Source organism: Penicillium psychrofluorescens, assembly GCF_964197705.1.
Source record: "Penicillium psychrofluorescens genome assembly, chromosome: 3".
NCBI classification, from domain to species: Eukaryota; Fungi; Ascomycota; class Eurotiomycetes; order Eurotiales; family Aspergillaceae; genus Penicillium; species Penicillium psychrofluorescens.
In genome coordinates this window covers 3,077,622-3,097,621 of record NC_133441.1, presented here as the reverse complement: position 1 = coordinate 3,097,621, position 20,000 = coordinate 3,077,622, and the positions used below count along the sequence as shown (strand labels likewise).

The following is a 20,000-nucleotide window of genomic DNA, read 5'->3' as shown; positions in this document are numbered from 1 at the left end:
CTGCGCCCATTTCTACGTGGCGATCTATACCAACCCTATGAACTCTGAAATCACGTACACACGAGATACACGGTGAGTCCCGATGGACGCTAAGACCACCAGTTGAAAAGCTACCTAAGTGAGTATCCTGAAAATCGACGTTGTCTAATACGGACACTTTTTGCTATATCCGGTTAGAAGCAGACGACCGCTCGGTCTTTTGAGATGATTGGAGGGCCGGGGAGTTCTTACCACATTCACCACGCCACGATCGGCGGAAGGCCGGGGACCTCCACCAACAAAGCCCGCACAGACCCATCGGCTTAGCTGCTGTGGTGAACTGGGTGGTCCCTACTAAGGCGGGGGAAGTAACTGCCTCAAGACCCGAAAAGCGAGATACATTGTTATTCACTCGGCCAGAGATCTACAGGGTCCTACGCCTACAACATACAACACGGATACTCGAGAGCAGAAAATTTTCAACTTGGGGTATCATCCCTCCGTGCTTATTCAATCACGATTTCTGGCCAGGGCAATTATCCGGTGTACACATTTCTGATCCAAGACCGATGGGAAAACGTCAGACAGTTAACGCTGACTAGATTGCACCAATATTACCATATTCCTAGGCCATATCAGAATCTATTCTCATATCTCGTTTTCACTTTCTAGTCATGCAAGCTTGAGATCACACAAGGTGGGAATGCGGGGTAAACACGCGGCGATCGATGGCAGACACTTGACCACGCCTTCTTTAACTCATGCTTATATCCACCTCTGCTCGTTTGAGAACATGGTTCTGAGGGCCTGCGACCACTGCCATTGGAGCAAAGAGAAGTGCTCCTTTACAGGCGACCAACAGACATGCTGCAGATGCCGTCGTCTGAAAATCGGGTGCACGACGTCCCGGGGAAATAGGCGCGTAGGCCGCCGGCCGTCTGCGAAACCCTTTCCACATGGAAAAATGCAGATTTGGAGCATCGAGCCACAACCATGCAGCCCAGCCGACGCAAACACCTGCCCTCCCTCGACTCGCGCACCCAGTCCGCGCTCCAAGCCGGCCTCGCCGTCCGAGATGAGAGAAATTCGGAAACGCAAGGAAGGTAGTGGAAATGTTCCGGTAGTGATGCCAGAGCGGTTGCTTGCCGCCCCGACCAGTCTCCGAACTACTTCGGATGCACTGCGCACAGTGGAGGATGTGGAGCAGTTCACCGCAATACATATGCCGTTTATGATGGGAAACAGTTTCACCCGTGACTTCCGAAGAGCCGCCTATGCAGCTCTACGCTTGTCAGCTCCGATCATGACTGAAGGATACTTGGCATTCCTGGGGGTGATGACGGGCTACCAAAATTCGCTTGTCTTACGCCGAGGCGAGCCTGACTTGTATAAAGCGTCAAAGGGCCTGCAACGCTTGCAGAACGTGCACATCAGGCATGAATATGATGCGGCCTGCGTCCTATTCCTTGGCCAAGCCATGTATGTATTCAACGTACTCACGGCAGCCACTTCCACTACAGCCCATTCTATCATGCGGAGCTCGCTCATCACGACCAAGCAATGGTATCCGAGATTGATCCGGCTTCCTGTCATGGACACTGTGATCATCACCCCGATTCTGGTAGATACAGTCGAGTGTTTGGTGCGCCGTGAAGTCCCCATCGTCCGACTCGTGATTTCAGACCGTGTCGTTGTCGATCGCTATGTGGGCCTCTGTTCCACCCTCCTACCTCATCTATATGATCTCTGTGAGCGCAGCAATGCTCTGAAGAAAGCTGGCTTTGACAAAACATCCTCACCTCACCCAGGGGTCCAGGACTCGTTTGCTGATATAGAGAAAGCAATCAGGGAATGGAAGCCAGAAATCCCTCCTCGTTTATTCACCGAATACGGGAAATATGAACTCCTGGTCATGGTGACCCAAGCAAAGGTTTACTGTCTTGCGGCTCTATTGATCATCCACCGCCTGCGATATCCATTTGGAATCGAAGATGGTCCTGCAACGGATCTAGCAAATAGCATCATCTCTGAGCTATTGTATTTTGCGCAATCAGCCGCCAAGGACGCGGCAGCTTTGCCTGTGGTATTCCCTTTGCTAGTGGCGATGTTGGAGATCGAAGGCCCAGGGGAGGAAATCCTGGAAAAATTATCGTCCTATACCGTTCAGAGTATTTGTGCAGCAAAGCTCCAAGGATTTGTCAAGCAGGTCAGAGCATCCAGGGAGTCTGGATTCAGAGGCAAATGGTTCGACTTGGTTGACACACAGCTCGATGCTGCTGTAGTGCCATAGGATCACTGACACTAGGAGGTTGAAATGTATTTAATATCATCACTTTTTGTGTTCACAACTGCATGATTGCATTGTACATATCTCGGTGTATGCATTCACATTCTGCTTGCATGATATGTCACGGGGCGCCAGATATTATCCGATCTGTATAACCCAATCAATCTTTTTTTGGCATGGGCAATGCTCCTGGGCAAACGTGTCTGCGATTTTGCGGCGCAACTTTTGAAGCAGTAACTTAAGCACTGGCTAAATAGTCGAAACCGATTTTGCGAATGGAATTTGTACTTCCTCACGTAATGATCTAGCTTCACTGATCAACTTGGAAGTTATGAGACTGTCTGCGATTTACATCTTTTTCTTAACAACAAGTACGGCTCCACGCGTGGCTCCTTTCAGTTTCTCCTGTCCCTTTTCCACCCCTGCCTCGTGTAGTAGTCGTTCAATCATTTGGCGATAAATATTGATAATGTCATGTTCAGTGCCAATCGTTTCCGGGTGGGCCTCGCGCCATCGCTGCACTGGACTTGTGGTCGCAATCATCTTCTCGAAGACGTCCAAGCCCACCAGTGGATTAATAGCATAAAAATCCTGATTGACGTCCCACTCGTTCCGCGAAGAAGCACCCTCGTCGAATTCGGGTATCGGAGTCTCTAAGTTCCAAGGAAGCGGGAGGTCAACATAGCGATTGCGAGTGAGGAAATTTCCCGGTTCGAAAAAGGGTTTTAGTTGCTCCTCCTCAATCCGATCCATCTCGTCTTGGATAGCACTGGCATTCGGAATTGATGGATGGATTTTTGACCCGCCGCTGGTCCACAAAATAACGCTGCCGCCAGGTTTGAGCACGCGGGCAGCGGCCGGCCAGAAATGAGACATGTCAAACCAGTGAGCGGCATTGCCGGCAGTGATCAGGTCGACGCTGGCATCCTGTACTGGCGACGAGAGGTTTGTTCCGAGCTCTTCAGCGGTCGAGACCTCAAAGTGGATCGGCTCGGACGTGGACGATGTACCTCCCAAAGAGCGGGCTGTGTTGACCATGCCTTCAGACGGGTCAAGACCGAGAACGTGAGCGAAATGGGAGCCAAGTGTGCGAGCAACATTGCCAGGACCCGACCCAACATCCACTAAGGTGCCCAGCTGCCCATTAGTAGACGTGTGTTGATCAAGAATAAACTGGTACAGGGTAGGGTGATAGTCTGGGCGACCTGCCGCGTAAGCTTTTCCTTGCTCTTCATTGTAAGAGCTGAACGTCTTCTCCGCCGTCTTGAACGATGATTGGGACATGGTTTGCAATTGAAGAAACCCAATAGACGTGATCCGGTGTAGGTTTTCGATGTTTTATCGCGGTAGGACAAAAGAAGGATACGGTGGTTTTGGAGCGAGAGTAATCAACAAGCCTTGAGTCATATAATTTGGCCCGCTACTAGCGAAAAACACGGATCCTTCAACACGTTGCCCGCAGCGTCAGCACCAGCGAATAGACCCACTAGAACCGAACAATGACATTCGGCTGAACCAGTCGTTAGAGTCACCAGCTTCAGCAGGAATCACAAGGGAAACTTAGGTTACAAGAATTTAAATTTTACCGAGAGTGATTAGAAAAGGACATCATAGTAAGGAATGCTTGCAACATTTGTGTTGTGCGCGAACGGATTCGAGCTTGGTGAGCCTTATCCGTCACATTGCTGACGAATTGGGTCTGCTGTTTTAATGCCAGCCTTCTATTAGTTGCACACCAGATATCCATTGTACATTATTGATTACGTAGAGGATCTGGAACATAGACGCAAAATCACCTTGATTGTTATCATCTTTTTACTACTTGTGGATGCTCATCAGATCTTCCGGAGCATCCAACTGAGCTGCTCGACCTGCTCTGGCGTCAGGAGACGCTCCATCTTCTCTCTGCGCAGAAAGTCATGGTCCGCGAATTCGAATCCGGGGATTACCACCTTGATATCGATCAGTATACATCGGCCTATCGAGGTAAACAGTATACTCACCTCACTAATCAGCAGCCCATTCGAACCCGCGCTCGCATGGTTACCATCCTCCTCTGGCGAATCTAACAAGAAGCTCGCCTTATATTTCCCCCCCTCGACAATCCACTGCATACGCTGACCTCGAGCGATATCAGGCCCAACCTCAAAGGTTTCAATGCGCGCCTTGGTTGTTGCAGCTCCACTCTCTTCGACTTCGTCTGCATGGATTATCACGTATCGCCCATGTCCGTGATGCCAGGTATGGACGGTCCGGCCGCGGTTCCGGTGGAAGACGCCCAGCGGTGTCACGGGCGTGAGGAGATAATAAATCACGGTGCTTGCCGAGCGAGTGGTGTCCTTATCATCTGCTGATTCTCGGAAAGGATTGGGAACTCGTTGTAGAGAACGATCTGTCTCGGCGTAGTAGCCGCCTTCGGGATGAGGCAGGAGATGGAGTTTGCTGATGAGTGTCCGAATATAAGGGCTCTCTTCCTGACACGGTAGAACAGGCCAATAGCCCGTTTTGATTTGACGAAGAGATTCCTCCACAGACTCTTCCATTTTGTTTGATGTTTGGTAAAGCTGTATGTTATGGTCGGATCGAAAGCTTTATCTACTGGATAATGTCTGACGTTGGGTCCGCTCACCCTTTGCTCACTCGGTCTGAGCAAGGCAGAAGGCGGAAATGTTTCTCGCTCCCAGCCTGGGGGGAAGTGCGAGATAAGAAAGTCTATATTTTTTCTGTGGTGGGTGGGGCAGAATGTCGCATCAGCCGCAGCTGAAAGGTCTTTTTGCGTGGTTTGCGTGGTGACGTTATAAATGAGTGTTGTTTGATACAGATATTCGGGATCCTCCCCCGCGTCCATGCAAGACCTAGTTGGCCCTCAAAGGCCAAGATTAATCTCTAAGCCCGGCCTAGGGCACCTTACCAGCCAAGCTATATAAATAATCTTCTATGGCTTGAACCCCTCCACCACCAGTGAATCTATTACTCGACCGCGGATGGGCGGTCGTTGTCCCAGATTGCCGCCTGCTGCCGGAGGCCAGCATCGTTGATATTCTCGACGACCTATGCCAACTGGAAACGCAGATGATGCAGTATTGGGCAAAATATATATCTTGCAACCACCACTGCAAAAGCTCCCGGCAAACTTCTACAAAAGCTAGAGCAATAGCCTCATAAGCCTATGGGTGCATGATCTATGGTACTACTGAAGGAGATCCCTACCCCCCAAGTCTAACTGTTATAAAACAGTTCATCTCAAGTGTTCATATGCATTATAAGCTCAATTTTGCTTGGTAGATTACTATAGGACAATAATTCGTCAGTGGTCGTCTCCGTGGCGCAATTGGTTAGCGCGTCTGACTGTTAATCAGGAGGTTGGAAGTTCGAGCCTTCCCGGGGACGTACTATTTTGCCATTTCATTCTATGAATTGGAACCATTTCCTCTTTTTTATCCCCCCTCGCTGGGTTTCCTTACGCTAAGCACAATGCTACTGACCAGAAAAGGATATAAATATTCGGTTATTCCTATTCGGTTATTCCTATTCGCATCGCCTTGAAATACCGTGTAAATATATGGCAAAGTCATCATACCCACGATCAAATGGAGCAAAAGGTATGCATCACTGTCAATCTGAAGCTACCTGGAAGCACACACACGCAGTTGCACAGCATAGGCAAAAGAGGAGTGAATCTTGCGCGTTTCAACCAGAGACACTGCAGAACAAGAGATAAGATATAGACAGAAGAAGAGCAAGAAGAGAGCCGGGGTATCCGATTCTCACGAGGGAGAAAAAAAAAAGACTAACGGTAACACAAGGGACAAGAAAAGCACCGTACAGAGGAGAGAAAAGAGATGTAGTAATAGAAAAAATAACAAAGGTCGAGAGGAACTGCGGAAATGGAGAAGTTTCTCTCAGGCCCCAACCATCCCCTCTATCGACCTGTATGGCAAGAAAGTAGCAAGTAACAGCGTACATAGTCATAGTTCCTGTAACACTCTGTCCAGATGGTAATGGCAAGCATTTCAACTCCAAGTAGTAAGAAACAACGCCGCGGAAGAAAATAGAACCAAAAAAAAAGGTACCAGTTAAGACCGGAACGCAGCCAGGGAACAGCAAAGGGTATAGGAAGGCTAGCCCAGATTAACATTAACCGAAGATTCCTTCACACCGAGGACGATCAACACAGGCGGACACGAAGTAATGCAGTTTGGAAGAGGAGAGAACAGAGACCAAAGTAAAGAAGAAAGAAAAAGAGCACATAGCAAAAATTGGGACAATATCATCTTTGATGATGCTTGCAAAGTCCGTAAACGCCCAATCTAGACAACGCCGACCGCGATCTAGTAGCCTGACCATCCACCTAACGGGCTTCCTGACTGACCCTGCTGAGGTTGGCCAGGCTGCTGCGGCATCTGACCTGGGGACCCAGCGGGCCACCCAGCAGGCATGCCACCACCCCCCATCCCCATCGCATAGTTCGCCTGCTGCGGGTTTCCGGCCATGAAGGCTTGCTGCTGCCCTCCCTGGCCTTGAGATGCTTGATACATTGCTCGCGCCATAGCGGGATTGTAGCCTGCTTGCTGGCCGCCGGGGAATCCCATGTTGCCCATGGCCTGCCCTTGCGCGGCTTGCGGGTGATGCATCTGATATTGCTGTGGCATTTGTGGCACTGACGGCCGTTGTTGGTTGCGAGGTGACTGAGAAGGGTGATGAGGCTGTTGGCCATGGTGAAGGGGTGAGGCCCCCTGTTGCGGAGCGATTGGCATTTGCTGACCGTGCGGGCTATATTGAGGCATCTGGTTTGGTTGCGGTGGCGGTTGACCCCACATCTGCTGCTGCTGCTGCTGCTGGGCTGCGTATCCGTATGGAGATTGTGCCGCCATTGCTGGATTTGATCTCTGCTGCATGAGGTGCTGTTGCATCCCTGGGTGCATGCCTCGGACCGGCGACTGCCCCATACCCTGTTGATGGGCTTGCTGAGCATAGTTGGCTTGTCCAGCCATCATCGAAGCTTGGTGAGGGTGCATGTTCTGCGCATGAACAGGGGTTGCCATCCCTGCTGGCATCTGGGAGGGTTGGATTTGTTGCGATCCGGACATACCTGGGTCCACGCCAGACTGGCCCTGGGATGTTGGGACGGGGGCTTCCCGTGGCGTCGTATAGAACTCATCCAGACCCTTCTGGCGGTAGTTGCGCTGTGAACTCAAGATCTTGTTGAAGTCAGCGGTGTGGGAAGCCTGATTGATTATCTCGGCCGCTGAGCTGGATTGGGTGCGGTCCTGGTATGGCTGGCCTGTAAGTTCTTGACGTGAAGGCGATACACTGTTATACTCGTGCAGTCGGGGGTCGTCTGAGGAGGCCAGATGAATCATCGGGAGCGAAGCGAGTGAAACTGTCGAATCGGGGTTGAGAGATAGGCCTGGCGGCAGGGGCTCAATCACGCTGCTATAAATGACATCGTTATGGGGTAGCGTCGGCAACAGATTGGAACTGGCGGTTTCCGCTGCAGCTCCATCACGGGCCTTGGTGGCTCCCGGACGTTTCTCTCCAGCCAGGTCATCCTCCGTGAAGCCCTGCTTCCGTGCCTTGCTCTCCCAGTAGTCATCACGGACTCGTCGGCCGTTGACAATTACGCGACTTCCAAACTGTCGGAACATAGACCTGGCGGACACGATGGCGATTTGGCGAGATCGGTAGGAGTAAGGGAGGATATCCTGCCGGATAAGGTCGTCCTTTTCAATCTGAGAGGCGATGATCTTGTGCAAAGACCGGTTCTTGTTGAACAAAAGATACGAGTCGCGATAATTCAACACCCTCGCGCATTCGGTCGCAAGCATGAATAGCTTCGTTCCTCGGTTCGGTACGCAGAACGTGCGGCATTTATATTCGCGGCCACCTTGCGGGTATCCCATGGCGTCCGCCTTGGCTTCTCCGGCATCGTCAAATTCCTTCGGTATATATTCGTCGCCCTCCTCATTCAACTGGTCGGAAGTATGGTCCCGCACCGTCGGAAGCGCCTTAACTTGCGCCTTGTTTGGAGTGGTCTTCTCTGGAGGCGACGCGAGAGCTGGCGAGGTGGCATTTTGCCGGGGAAGAGAATGCGACTGCATCCGAGGAGTCTGGACGGGTGTTGTTATGGATGGCTGTTGGTCGGTGGATTCTGCTCGAGGGGTCTTGGGTGGACGACCGCGCTTGCGACGACTGTGATCTTCTAGAAAGCAAGGATCAGTTAGCGCATGTTTCTTCGAGGACATGAATGGCCGCGATCCATGACTAAGGGGCGCGCAAATGATGATTTGAAAAGCACAGATAAAAAAACGAGAGGCCCGCTCTCCCACGGCGCAAAAAGTCGCAAAAGAGAGCCCCCTGGTGCGCACATACCATCATCCTGATCTCCTTCTGCCTGCCCATTCCCGCTGCGCTCTGGAGAGCGACTTCTTTTGACACCACGGGGGCTTGTTTCTGCAGGGGACGGCGCTGGCATGATACCAGAGACTAGGAGGGCCATCAGTTTGAAGGTTGGCGATCAGGGAGGGACCGAGGGCTAGTGAAATATAGAAAGGCACGAGCCGTTCGCTGACCAGTCGCAAAAAGTGATCGGTCGCGCGCGGGGGCCGTGCAAGAGGCTGCCGAGTCGCAACGGACCAGGGAGACAAAAAAAAGTAGGAAGACAACCAGAGAGAAAGAAGACAAAGGGGAAGCGTACCGGAATTGCTCAGGGCCGCCGGGTCGATGGTCCCGGAGCCATCGACGGCATCGCCTCCCATCCCATTCATCGTCGACATGGAGTGAGGCGTGCCATACATAACGGGGTGTTCAAGGGCTCAAAAGAGTGGGCGGAGAAAAGGCGCGTCCGGCGAACGCGACGGAAAGAGAGAAGATGAAGAAGCGGCTGGGGCTTGCATGCAGGAGCCGTGCCTTTGGGGGGAGAGGATCAGCGGGAAGAAAGACGAAGAGAGTCGGCAGCTCAGGTTGGTTAGGTTAGGCAGGATCGAACTCGGGCTGAGAGGGGGAAAGGGACGGGAGGCGGTGAAGATGGATGGCCTGGTGAACGAGGCTGCCAGGCACCGCCACCGGGGCTCGGGGGAAAGAGAGTGGGATGGGGCTGGGGCGCGCCTTGGAATGCGCGATAAAAAGGACTGGTAACGAACGGGCGAACGGGGAAAAGGTAAGGTTGCAAGGGGGTCATGAAAAGACAAACGACTGATTGGTGGGGGTGGGAGGATCGGGGTTTCCAGGCGTCAATCTGCACGGCAAAGACCGCGGAGTCTGTGTTCTGGCGCCGTGCTTCTTTAAAACAACCGTTCAGGCAAATCCACAGCCCGATGGCACTGGGCGACGATACGATGCGAGGGTCCCCGGTCAAAGGGCAACGTGTGGGGATCAAATCAGATCGACTCTACGGAGAAGCAGATCGAAACGGAGCAGGGCAACTTTGCGGGCAGGGTTTAGTAAGGCGGAGATTGCCCGACTAGAAGAAGATGATAGACTCGCATCCAATCCGCAGGCAGGGTCTGGGAAAAAGAAGAGAAAAGTTGAGAGGTGAAGATGTGCAACGGTCACACAACCTGATTTGAAATCCCCTGGCGCCCAGGAGAACGTTGGAAGATTCCCTCAAATCACGAGGGAGATCACAGACTAGAGGGAAATAATGCTCATAATAGTGCAGGAAGATCCTAGACTTATAAAGCCGCATGTTGCCAACCCCCAGTCCATGATGTCTTTCCTCTTCTAGACACCACACGTCCCCATCACAGCACCAGAGGGCCTCGCATGTATGATAGGCCTTTGGAACCCCTGGTAGAGAGCAGGGTTGTGTAACTTGAGGTGTCTGCAAATACTGAAAACTACATACTCCGTACGGTATACGACAGATTGCCCGACAAGATCGAGTATCTACCCTCGTAGGGTTAGTTATCTTCAGGAAGCAAAAACGCCCGCCGGGGCGATGTGCAATCGGATTAGACCGGGTTGGCCGAAAGACCTGGTGATCAGTGTCTAGGGCTCCTTCGGCGCCAAGGACCCGAGATTTCTTGTTTTTTTCTCGTTTACTAACCCGGACGAGCAAATGAGAGGCGCGGACAATAAGGTCCGTGAAGGACGAGCCAAACCGATCGCAAGCCCAGAGTTCAGGCCGCATCTTGTCCGTCTGAATGAGATTACGGGCCCTAATCCGCACTAGTTAGCCGTGGAAGGCTCACCTCGTGCGTGATCATTGGTCCTGCCGGCGTTGCGGTCGACATCCGTCGGTTGTATCTCCGTTGATCTGGAAGCATGATCCATGAAGGTAGACCTATATGGGTATTATCCGGATGACTGGATTGGCCTGGCGAAAGGGCAGATGACTGACTCGAAAGCGGACGAGACTGACGGCACCGGGCGATCACTTGAGCGGGCGCTAGGCAGTCGATCACAAGCGGCCCATGCGTTTCGGGACCCTTGAACGGCGAATTCCAAATCATCCGCCGGTATTGGGTACATACTTCGGATGCGATCTGGGTGAGAATCGACGCCGGCAGCCCCTCCAACGGCTGTACGAGGCGGAGCGAGACCGTCCTCCGTCGCACAAAAACGACGCGACTACCCCAAGCGTCGACGGTAGCCTCTCCCCGGTCATACAGCAGCCGGCCTGCAGTGCTCGCTGCCCTTGACACGCCCTGCCCCGATGGTTCTTCCCTGTCGCACAGATAGAAGACCGTTCCACAAGGTGACCGCAGCACTACGTTTAAATATTTGCATTGAATCGCCCTTGTATGATGATTCTTTGGTTAGCTCGGATCTGCTGGCTTGGATCTGAGATATATGCTGCTCGGCCCGCCATGCGTATCTGACGGGGATGTTATCCAAACCAATGCAAGAGAGCCGGATTCGAGCCTGAGAACGTAGGATCCTCTCTGAAGCAGCAGCTTGGCTGATACGAAACACTACTGATACTCTCTATGAAATGATGGAGACGCCGACTCATCCTAGCGTTCAGCACTATTCTCGATGCGTCCAAAGCCTAGATTCACTAGTAACAGAATTGCTTCTATTCGTCAGTCAAGTCCTTGAGAATCTCCGACTGACACTCTTTGATGGGATATCAGGCTGCCTAGTTATGGATGCAACGGCAACACTAGACACCACGGCACTAGTGGCGAAAAGGCATGGAAATGGCAACACTGAGTCCATGGAACAGGCTTGGGCTCAAGGCTAAGCTCCTCTAAAGAACAGGCAACCTGGAATGAGGGAACATATATCCTGGCCAAGCCCGATGTCCAGTCCAAATTGATGGCGACCCAGGAAACCAACAAGCCATAATTAAGCAGGGAACAAGATGTAGGAAGGCGAAACTTTAGAGCATGTGAACGTTGGAAATCAAGTGTCGCAGAAGGTGGCGGACAGACACTCCTGTTCTATACTGAGCATCCTTGGCGTTTCTCAGACCGTTGCCTGCCGAGGGGGCCACGCGTTGCACAGAACTGCGTCTCCGGAGCAGAATGTCAGAAGATGTGAGCTATCGCCGCGACTACAGGTACGCTGACGAAGTCTCGAATGATCTTAAGCTTTCACAACGCGATCACGGCAGTCTTGAGCCCAAGTAAGTGGAAGTGTGCACCGTTCTCCGTTGTCTCCGTGGGGGATTTGCGTACGGCCACGCAGATCATGCCGATTACTCCAGGGTGTTTTTCGGGCGTAGAATAACCCAGTCATAGCGAAGGGAATCACCGTTCCGCGAATGTAACAAAAGTCGAGACAGAGTCGAGGCAATGTAGTTTTCTGAAGTTGCAATGCTGCGGAGTGGATTTAGTCCTTCCGCCCCCGTATTGACGGGACCCAATCGCGATGCGCTCTCTCATTCATCATGCAGTGTGTCCCAGTTGATCTGACCTGCCAATCACCAAGATAGGCAATATGCCGGGGATGATGGCCTCCGCGCGTCCATGCGCTAGTGCCGTCACGGTCAAGAATGTTTCAGACTCCATGGCCGGGGAGTGACGTGCATGGGCTAGAAGTAACAGATGACCTTTTTGGTATTGGCATTTTGAATTGGGATCTGCAGCAAAAGCATTTCCGAAGACCTAGGAGACAGTCACTTGCCTTATTGCAGTACCTTGTATGTAGATCGTTGGGGGGCCTTGAGAATGAAGAGTAGATTGACACCTGTCAGCGTGACCAAGTTGGCGGCATACCTGACTAGTAGCCATGATGATAAAAAGCAAGTTCATTTCATCATCTCTTGTTGGATCCGGTCAAGTCCACATTAAACCAGAAGTATAACTGCACTCAAACTTCTCCTTGTCGCCACTGAGCAATCACAGCAGCACGTAGGAGATAAGGTACATTCGAGACCTACTCGAAACAAATATCGCAGCAAACAAGTAGACTGACAATATAGAGAACGTTAATAAAATTATCTCTCACTTAGCGCTCACCAAAGGCGATGAGGCGTTGACGCCTCAGGCCGGCAGCTCTAATACCGTACCAAGTACGAACACGTCCGCTTTCAAGGGAATTAGTTAAGTTCATTCTCACTTGGCAAGAGTCAAGAGCAGGATTAACGATATCTTCGCTGTATTACCAGGGCCGGTCCTAAGCATGGTGCTTGTGCAATTGGAGGACCTTGCCTCTCTTCATAATCTATACCGTGCCTCGTCTACAGTCTTCTCCCTGCTCCATGAAGAAGGCACATCATCTCGAATCATAGAGCGCTGCGTATCTCGACCAACTCCTCCTAACTTTGCCTTCTTGCGATGGAATAACCGCCCTCCGTCGGGCGTGGATACCCTCATTGAACAATATATCAAGAGCAGCTCAAACTACGTCCATGAGTTGCCTCGCGAGCTGGTATGTCCATACTCTGCAAAATTATGGCCGCACCGGCAACGATATTATATCTGTTTCAAACTGCTATGCGTAAGATATCGATCGCTTCAGAAAATTGGTGTTATTTCGTCTAGATTACCCTATATTGAAATATGTTCCCAATGCACAGCGTACACCATGGATTGACAATCGGAATACTTCTCTGTCCCCAAAGCACCTCGAGAGCGATACTAGCAGGTCGATGTTGGTCCACCCTTCGCATTTGAGGAACAGAGAGCAATTCGCGCTCTGTGGCAGCTTTTGATCGTATGGGAGTTGCACAGTGCAGCTACTATTCGCTGGCGCTGGCTTCTCAGTGATGTGGAGCGGCCACAAGACCGGAACATTGAAATCTGGAAATACGCCCTGGAGAATTGGATCAAAGCAAATTTGAACGATGGCTGATTATATCTGTCTGTTAGCTGTACCACCTCGATCACAGAGAGGCATAAGGCGGTCAAATCACTCTCGCACAGTACGCACTGGAAATGTCAATGTGGCTGTTCCGTTTATGAAGCGCCTCTTATTAACAATGTCCATGACCAGGGGCTTCATTCATGCGCCCTGGGATGTTGCTTTGTGCTCAACTCCCTGTCTCCATGGTACACTTCACCAGTGAGGTATGTGGTGTTTCGTGCCTTCCGCCGCTTTGGCTTTGCGATTTGGGACCATCGACGCATGGAAGGACTGGGACTTCTGAATTACTATCCAGTATCCAACGAATTCATGCCTCTGGCTCCACGGTCGGAAACAGATCAATCTGTCTGGCGGGAAAGTTTCTCGGCACCGATGATTTGGAGGAGGTTGAGCACAAAAGAAAATACTACTGGCCAGGCATGAATCTCTTTAAGGTTCTTATCCTCCCCTTTCTTCTTAACTAAGAGTCGGCCGTTGGAATTGTGTGTAGAATCAGAGAGAGTGTGTAGGCAAAGCAAGACAAGCTGTATGTAGTTATCCTGACCCAGACCAGGGACATGCTTGTGCTCCTAACATGATCCCAAAACAGGTATAGTCCAAATGCGGCTAGCCCGAGCCACATGAGAGGTAACCACCTGGGCAGTTGCATACCGGGCTCTCTTTCTTCCCTCGAAGCCTTGATTGCTACATTGCTATTGTCCTCCCTCTTCTACTTGGACGGCGCCCGAGTCTCCTTATCTTTTATCTTCAATGACATTCCTTTTCAAATTTGTCACATGCTTGGGAACAGCAAGGAGATCCGCACTTGTAACTTCCAGCAGCTTCATTTTGGCCACGGCGTTATTATTCAACGACGGCAGTCCATGGTGGAGGAGCTGGCTTTGTGCTAGGGTCCGACGTGGCCGATTGAGTCAGTTTGGCCGGCTGCAGATGAGTCAGTGTCGAAGAGAGTTTTGAGCTCTGGGATCGTGCCCCGATGATTCAGCGTAGAAGCTGTCGACGGCGACGGAAAATTGGCCGTGAGTAAAGGATGCCGAGGGTGGCATGGCCATTCCTCCGGTGGTGGGGGTAACTAAAAGCTGTGGCCAGATTACCACTCAGGACAACAACGTGTAGTTACTACAGGCCTAGATGCGGACAGGTGGAGGATTTGGGGGCAACTGAATGCAGTTGTGGAACTCGCGCGCTTCTGGAACACCCGGAAGTACTCAATGAAGTAGGTGAGCAGCGCGGGATGGGGGAGGGGGTCGGATACACAGAACCCGCACCCGCACCGAGACCGCCTCCGCGTGGAATGCTAGGGCTCGCTGAGTCACGCGTTCAATTATGAACACGCCATGATGTTGGCGTGTGAGTACGTATTGAGATTGCTATTTTTTTTTTCGATAGTAGACCGCTTGTGTGTCGGCCAGGTGTCCTGGTTATCAGATGCGACCATAAAGTCGCGCTCAGCACTGCGTGTGGTCGTTTTCGACGAGTTTCGGCAATTTGAAGCTCACGATGGTAGCCGGGTTGCCAAATCGGGTAATCCGGAGAAGCACACCTTCGCACGGTTTCTATTTCCAGTGCTGCATCAAGATAAGCTACACGCACCTGGTCTCCACTGAAAAATTTTCGAAGCATCAACTGATCAAAAAAAACGGGGCCCTCCACTCTGGTCCTGTCGCCCCAGCGATGCGTAAGCGGGCGCACACACTGTGGCAATAATTATTCACATTTTGGGGGAAGCCCAAAATGTCTCGATTGAGAGAGACACCCAAAATCCTCGTCACAGTATTAAATCATGACTGGAATTTAATAGGTGGAATGAATCATGGATCGAGTCAAGTCACAAAGCCATCGTTTGGTCTAGAACTGGCCGTGACCGGGTGACCGGCAGACTCTGTGCGGTGCACGGGCCAGGTTCCCCATAGTTGGCGCGTTCCCTGCAGATCGAAGCCCAGGGTGGTGAACTGGTTATAAGATTCGCCTGGGCCGGTTTTACTGCGAGACCCCTCTTTTCTTATTCTCAGAAAATGTCTGCCACACCCCTATAGTGCCTCCGACATACTTATAACAACCACTTCAGACCATTGAATTGTCACATCAATCCCCTTTTATAACAACTATGACCGTCACAATCAGCGTCCGCGCTCCTCCCGCCTCGCCCTTGCCGGCTCGTGCGGTCCCAGTCATGAAAAACGCCAACAAGCGCTGGCCCCCGATAGCCAACCGCAACGCCCTCCCATACAAACTCACTGTCATCTCCAAGGAGAAATTGGCCCGGGAAGCCACCGCTCCCGACCCAGACCTCCGCCGCTGCGTGGCTCACTTCCGCCTGCACTGTGGCTCGGTCAAATGGACCGAGAAAGACATGAGCTCGAAAATCAGCGCGTTTGAATTTGAAGATACCGACGAAGAAGACGAGCAGGACGAGCACGACGATTCAAAAGACGACTTCGTCGATGTCCATTTTAAGGACCAGACTCCCTCCGATATGGAGGTCGACGCTGCTCCCCTTCTTCCCTCGTCACCAGCACCACCAGCCCCAGAACACTCTCCCGACAGTGGACTATTGGATAAGAGCCCGTGTATTGAGATCACCGAGATCACTGAGATCACCTCGAAGCACCTCTGGCCGTCTGGAGGCGGCACATGCATCACCGTTACTCCTATTGCCGCTTAAGCCGGATCACCTCAACTCTTAATACTCCAAACACCCCCTCCCTCACTCTCGTCTCGACATCGACCAATCCTCCCTCTCTTCCAACCGATATTTACGACCTACGATGTGATGAATATGATGACCAGACAAAACCGGATGAATGTAAATAGCTCTACAACATTTAATAATGGAGAATAAGGAAAACAAATCAAAGAATAATATATATCTTCCTACTCAATTATTTGATCTACATCGTATGGTACTCTGTAAATATCATCGAATCTTGAAACGAACCGCCTCTATGCACTGATACTCACTACTATGGCTATTGTGGTTGAGTCACCGTGCCAACAATTTCATAATTGAGCTCGATTTTCAGGTCAACGATGTCATGACTAGAGAATAAACTTCGAAAATTGAGCTGTGGGACCTACTGGCTTCGATGGATCCTTTCCAGAAATTCGGATCCTGTGTGGACGAAGAGCTGTCAGGTTAGTGGAAAATCGCCACCGATCAACCGTTCATTTCATCATGGGAATGTCACACCACACAACAACAGGAATGGTACTTGTGAATCAAACTCAAGATTTGGACCTCTTCAGTCTCCACAATTACATGCAATGGGATCCATCTCCAATTCGGCCGAGCCCGGTGGACCTGTGTACCACGATATTCGCCTCTTCGAACGTCATTTCAAGATCCATCAGGTTTTTTGTCTACCGCGTAGCAGGAAGGCAAAGCACCCGAGTAACTGGCAATTGACGCTTTTCGATTGTGTCATTTCACAAATTTTATTTGCTTCAACCAGTCAGTCCCGTATCCATCACGAATTGGTCTCATCTGAATATCCGAGTTTTGATCAGGGCTGATATGCATATTCGCCTCCACTAACTACCATGAACCTACACCTTTGATACAACAATATCCACCTCCCCAGAACAAAATTCCACCCCCCAACCACCTCTTTCCTTACGAGCCTCGTGACCAGTCACTGCATACCGATCCTCTGTCCCGGGAGTTTCCACCCAAACAATAGCAGAAGACGCCTTAGATGGACCAGACACAAGATGAAGACGAACGGACCCCGAACCAGACTTTTGTAAGGAGAGATCTTCAATCCACCCTGCACTCACCTCAACATAAACCCCCATCGAGGCAACGTAAACCCGCCGACGCACCGCATCTCGTGGATGAACGGTGACCGAGTCCCCACGCACAGCGATATTAGCCCCATAAGCCACAAGCCCGAAGTCAGGATCGTCAACGACATATGTACAAGCTCCCAGCATCATTCCCAGGAAATTGGGACCGTAGTCTCCGGAGTAGTAGTCCCCTCGGAGTGTCTCCGGGAACGAATGGAAGGCGTTATACATGGATCCGTCTTGTCGGATGTTCGTTAGCGGGCCTGTGTTTCCGCCGTAGCCTGTTCGGAGCAGATAGATGTCTGTCGGGGTTTGGCGGAACTGGGCTAGAAGGGGGAGGGAGTTGAGGCCGGATCCGTAGTGGTGGATCATGCGCTCGATGCGTTCCAGTTTGCCGGCGTATCTATAGAATGGGTTAGTGATACCGCCATTTCGGGGTGGAGGCCGAGGCTGATTCCTTACATAAAGTCCCAGTACCGGCGAGCATTTCCATTCCAACCCCAGTGTGAGACTGTAGGCATGTATCCCAGAATACTGTTGATCGTCTTCGTTGCTGCCTGGGTTAAATTGAAGTAGCTAATTTACGATATTAGCCTCAAGCAAACCTTTGACATGTCTTCTTTGCGGTGCAGCACTTACTTGCTCCAGTAGTAGACTCCCTCTTGGCCAGTTGAATCCCAAGCCATCTCACTACCATAAGGAACAGCCTGCGAGTTCCAAGCGTCTGCCCTGAGCTTCATAGCCGCCTCAACAGCATCTGCCTCGGTGACCCAATTCTCACGCCGAAGGTCAGAAAGAAGCTCGCCGACAACAGTCTCTCCCATCAGACCCAGCCGGGAGTAACCCACCAGCCCGTTCCCTGCCGAGTCAGTGGCAAAGCAGGCGACGGTTGTATTGTAGGCTTGGCTGAGGTACCACTGCCACGGGTGTTCTTTGAGAAGAGCCCCATTGTCCCGGCCCGCTCGGTAGAGGGACCAGTACGCGCCGATGACATGGATGTAATCGTATGCCCGCTGGGTGTTGTACGATTCGTTTTTGGTCCATGACCACCAGTTGCCCCAATCGATGGACTGGTTGTAATGATACCCCGGGACTAGCGAAGGCTCGTAGAAGAAGATGCTCTTGCGTACGTGGAAATTGGGCCTCTGGATAGTTGTTGATAGGACGTCCGATGCGAACTGCTCTAGTTTTGCGACCTCTGACGCCACGGGGAGTGCGAACTGTTTCATCGCTGTGGATAGATAGATCACGCCGCCTTCGTCGCTCAATCCGGAAATCCAGACTCGAGGCTCTTGGAGGACTTGGGCTTGGACGGAGTGGTCCCATGTCATGACAGAGGGACCTCGGGCAAAGGGATCTTTTGTATCACTGAACCACATCGATGTGGTTGAGAACTGACCTAGCTTGCTGATTGTTGCTGGCGCAGAGTCGGTGATGAAATAGTGCACTGTTTGGACTTTTCCGTCCACATAGGTGATAGTAATCTTTGTTCGACCCCAGACTGACCCCGTGGGCGTGAGGGTGAGCATCTCATCCGATACCCGAGTGATCTCGAAGGCGTTGTCGTCTGAGACAACCTTGAAACTCTGAGAGTGAAACACTCGAAGCCGAGCCGTTAGATCTACAGGAACCACGTACCCCGGAATTCCGATGGTCATAGGCGTGTTCGTGTCCCGGACCGCTTTCTGAATACCGCGAACACCCTCTTTGACGACCGAAAAGCGCAGACCGTATGTAGCCGACTGTCCAGGTCGGAGGATCTGTGAACTGGGCGCGTTCCACTGCGTTGCGCCAGCCCATTCATTTTCCGCATACGCTTTAGAGTGAATTTGCCATTCATAGAAGCCTTCGAACGTCTGACTTCCATAGTAAAGCGGCGCAGTACTAGATTCATTGAGATTCCGCCACGCCTCCAGTGGTGTACTTGTGTTCATCAAGGGCGTAACAATCAATGCTGCCCCAGTCCCCGATGTCGGGGTAACCTGAAGATATCCAGCGTCCATTCCAATGTAGGGATCGGTCAGCGAGCATGTTGCTGCCATTTGCTCGGCAGTTCGGTTGGAGAAGATACTGTTGAACTCAGTGGGGAAGCCGAGACTACCGAGTTCCAATGTCCCCTTTCCATTGTTGGTTAGAGTGAAGGTCAATCCCAGATCACCGTCTACATTGATCCATTCTCGGGTAACATGAATAGGGGAGTCTCCAGGGAGGGTTGGAGCCATATCTGCAGCAGCGAGAGAAGAGGATTTGACAGCAGTAACTGCTTTTCTAGACTGCGAAGAATCCCCGGAAAGCCACTGCGATTTTCCTGGCAGTCGGTAGCGATAAGTGATATCTCCATTGTGGTACTGGCCGTTGGCGGCTCTCAACTCGATATCATCAAAAGGCAGAAAGTCAAACGAGCTTCCAACTGGTTTGAGGGAGGCAAGAATCTGGGAATCCTTGACCAATTTGATGTCGAAGTTTGCTGTCGAGAAGGAAAGATACCCGTCCTTCAGTCCGAGGGTATCATTCTGTCCTCGAACCCCAAGGGCAGAAAGTAGAATGAGCAAGCTGCTCGTCTTAAACTTCATGTTTGAGCTTGTTTAGTAGAATTCGAAGCCCTCTCGAGCAATTTTATGATTCTAGTCTGGGGAATCGACATGTAGCTATGGACCCCTCTCCGACGGTTAATTTCGTTCTTTTCGGCCCTATT

The 20,000-nt window shown here is 51.4% G+C and overlaps 6 protein-coding genes and 1 non-coding gene across 7 annotated transcripts; 3 read left to right on the top strand and 4 right to left on the bottom strand.

Annotated features, from left to right (window-relative positions):
* Positions 1-943: 943 nt before the first annotated feature.
* On the top strand, positions 944-2,269 carry PFLUO_LOCUS5282 (uncharacterized protein; the record flags this gene model as incomplete). The annotated part of the gene is made up of 1 exon (XM_073782716.1): positions 944-2,269. The coding sequence occupies one exon, from the start codon at positions 944-946 to the stop codon at positions 2,267-2,269; it is 1,326 nt and encodes a 441-aa protein (XP_073639343.1).
* Positions 2,270-2,614: 345 nt separating this feature from the next.
* PFLUO_LOCUS5281 (uncharacterized protein) lies at positions 2,615-3,550 on the bottom strand (the record flags this gene model as incomplete). Its single annotated transcript, XM_073782715.1, has 1 exon — positions 2,615-3,550. The coding sequence occupies one exon, from the start codon at positions 3,548-3,550 to the stop codon at positions 2,615-2,617; it is 936 nt and encodes a 311-aa protein (XP_073639342.1).
* Positions 3,551-4,101: 551 nt separating this feature from the next.
* PFLUO_LOCUS5280 (uncharacterized protein) lies at positions 4,102-4,809 on the bottom strand (the record flags this gene model as incomplete). Its single annotated transcript, XM_073782714.1, has 2 exons — positions 4,102-4,218; positions 4,270-4,809. The coding sequence occupies 2 exons, from the start codon at positions 4,807-4,809 to the stop codon at positions 4,102-4,104; spliced, it is 657 nt and encodes a 218-aa protein (XP_073639341.1).
* A 773-nt stretch (positions 4,810-5,582) lies between these two features.
* Positions 5,583-5,656, top strand: PFLUO_LOCUS5279. The gene has a single exon. It is a non-coding gene; the product is annotated as a tRNA-Asn (tRNA).
* A 941-nt stretch (positions 5,657-6,597) lies between these two features.
* Positions 6,598-9,042, bottom strand: PFLUO_LOCUS5278 (uncharacterized protein; the record flags this gene model as incomplete). The annotated part of the gene is made up of 2 exons (XM_073782713.1): positions 6,598-8,468; positions 8,964-9,042. The coding sequence occupies 2 exons, from the start codon at positions 9,040-9,042 to the stop codon at positions 6,598-6,600; spliced, it is 1,950 nt and encodes a 649-aa protein (XP_073639340.1).
* Positions 9,043-15,626: 6,584 nt separating this feature from the next.
* On the top strand, positions 15,627-16,184 carry PFLUO_LOCUS5277 (uncharacterized protein; the record flags this gene model as incomplete). Its single annotated transcript, XM_073782712.1, has 1 exon — positions 15,627-16,184. One exon carries the CDS (start codon positions 15,627-15,629, stop codon positions 16,182-16,184), a length of 558 nt encoding a protein of 185 aa, XP_073639339.1.
* An 881-nt stretch (positions 16,185-17,065) lies between these two features.
* On the bottom strand, positions 17,066-19,878 carry PFLUO_LOCUS5276 (uncharacterized protein; the record flags this gene model as incomplete). The annotated part of the gene is made up of 3 exons (XM_073782710.1): positions 17,066-17,708; positions 17,768-17,881; positions 17,945-19,878. The coding sequence occupies 3 exons, from the start codon at positions 19,876-19,878 to the stop codon at positions 17,066-17,068; spliced, it is 2,691 nt and encodes an 896-aa protein (XP_073639338.1).
* Between the last annotated feature and the right edge of the window lie 122 nt (positions 19,879-20,000).